At 37.5% G+C, this 1853-nt stretch overlaps 1 protein-coding gene across 1 annotated transcript in view; it reads right to left on the bottom strand.

Moving 5' to 3' along the window:
* LOC109300895 (histone PARylation factor 1) overlaps positions 1-1853 on the bottom strand; it is a 32485-nt gene that overhangs the window by 14698 nt on the left and 15934 nt on the right. Inside the window, exon 5 of the mRNA XM_019521777.1 lies at positions 675-825. Within this exon, the coding sequence (XP_019377322.1) occupies positions 675-825 (151 nt within the window). The remainder of the gene's footprint in view (positions 1-674; positions 826-1853) is intronic.

A 1853-nucleotide genomic window follows, 5' to 3' on the forward strand; every position in this document is an offset into this window, starting at 1 on the left:
CAGCCACCCTCCCCCTCCACATACCCCACAACCCCCCATATATTCCACACTCAACCACACCTTCTTCCACACCCCATACCTACCCACACACCAAACATGCACACATCGACACCCTCCCCACTACACACACTATATACGAGTAGACTACATTTTGAGCTATTATGCAATCACCTCTATATACATGATGCAAACGCACACAAATCAGGACACAAATACTTTTTTGCAATAAAATTAAAATATGTTATTGTAGATGGTTGATTTTTAGCTTATAAATTGCTTTTTTCCATTTCCAAGACAGCAAACACCCTTCCCAAAAGGAGTACTTCCAGGACAAGGGGAGGGACTTCTGGTAGCAAAGGTCAGGGTTAGGGGTGGGACTTCTGGTCCCAAGATGGCAACCAGGGGACCCAGCACCTGTCAAGGGGTAGGGCTACCCTTGCAGCCCTCAACAGTGCACCAAAATTTGTTAAGCAGCCCTGCAGTTGAAATAACTGCACACCCCGATTTTAGACAGTGTTGATCCTTAAGCAATGTTCAGAACAGAATTAGCTCTGGAGAGTGCTATTGCAAGATACTTATAGAAGAAGGGGAGAAAAAGGAAGTTAGTGAAGAAATAAATCCAGTTTAGAAGGAGTAGTTTTTATACCTAGCAGATCAGAAAAAAAGAGCCATACTTCCTTATCTCTCTGTTTCATCTTCATGGTTTTCTGCTCCAGTGAATAACCCAGTTCTTTTGCTGTTCTTGTTAGTTTTTCATCAATGTCTTTCAAAACAGAATTTTTCTTTTTCTCCGTGACTTCCTTTAGCTTTTTTGACAAATATAATCTGAAACAAAGGAAAATCCGTTGTACAATATATCCTTTATTAAGTTAAAAAAGTAGCCTCCTATTTGGTCTTATAATAAAAAAAAAGGTTACATATACATATGCAGCATATAAAAGCCCCACTTTAGAAGTTTAGGTGCAATGATCCACTTAAGTACCAGAAATGAGGTTTCTTGTTCAACTTTGTGCTTCTGCAGAAGTGGTGGAAGGTGCTCATCACTTGAGGCAACTGTTCAATTTCTTTTTAAGCCTCTGGATTCATGCCTTTATCGCACCTCACCCAAATCCTGCACAAATACAAATATATGCATTTGATCCTTATACTTTGCATCAAATGTGACTGAGCTTTTCTAGGAAAAGATAATGAGTAATTGCAAAACAGCTCCTATCATTATGCTTGCAAACAAAGAGCTAAAATCAGATTTGGTTGCATGGAACACATCAGTTTTCAACACAAGTCATTAATGGATGCAACTTCTAAGAACTACAAGTTAAAAAAAAGAACACTTCTTTGCCATGGTATGTATTGCCTCACTATGTTTAATCCCATAAAAGAGAAGAATTTAAAAGACTGGGATCTGCATAATTTGTTGTCTACAAACCTACTTATCTATTATTATTTTCAATAATAATAAATACTGCTGTTGTATATAATACTTCTTATGTTCATGCAGCCAGGTTCTTTAAGAAGTAGAAACTGAAATGGAACTAGTGCTTCCCTAAAAGAGCTGTGCTAAGCATTAAAATGTGTTTTAATTGAAAGAGGAGAAGGATTTAAAAAAAGATAACAAGTTTGAACGAACATACAAAGAGAAAAATCAAACTGTCACTAAGAGAAAATGCTAACACACACACACACAAAAAAAAAACAAACAAACTCCACAAGCTGCAGTGGGTACTTTACAGAAGAAAAAAAAAAGGCATAGCACAAGAATTATAACACTACAGAAACAGAACTAGCATGTCTGCAGAGTATCAGAAGGGAGGACCAGCCTAAGCATTTTCTAATTATGGGGTAGCACATTTGCA

Source organism: Gavialis gangeticus, unplaced genomic scaffold (genome assembly GCF_001723915.1).
Source record: "Gavialis gangeticus isolate Ggan-Ray unplaced genomic scaffold, GavGan_comp1, whole genome shotgun sequence".
Taxonomy (NCBI): Eukaryota; Metazoa; Chordata; order Crocodylia; family Gavialidae; genus Gavialis; species Gavialis gangeticus.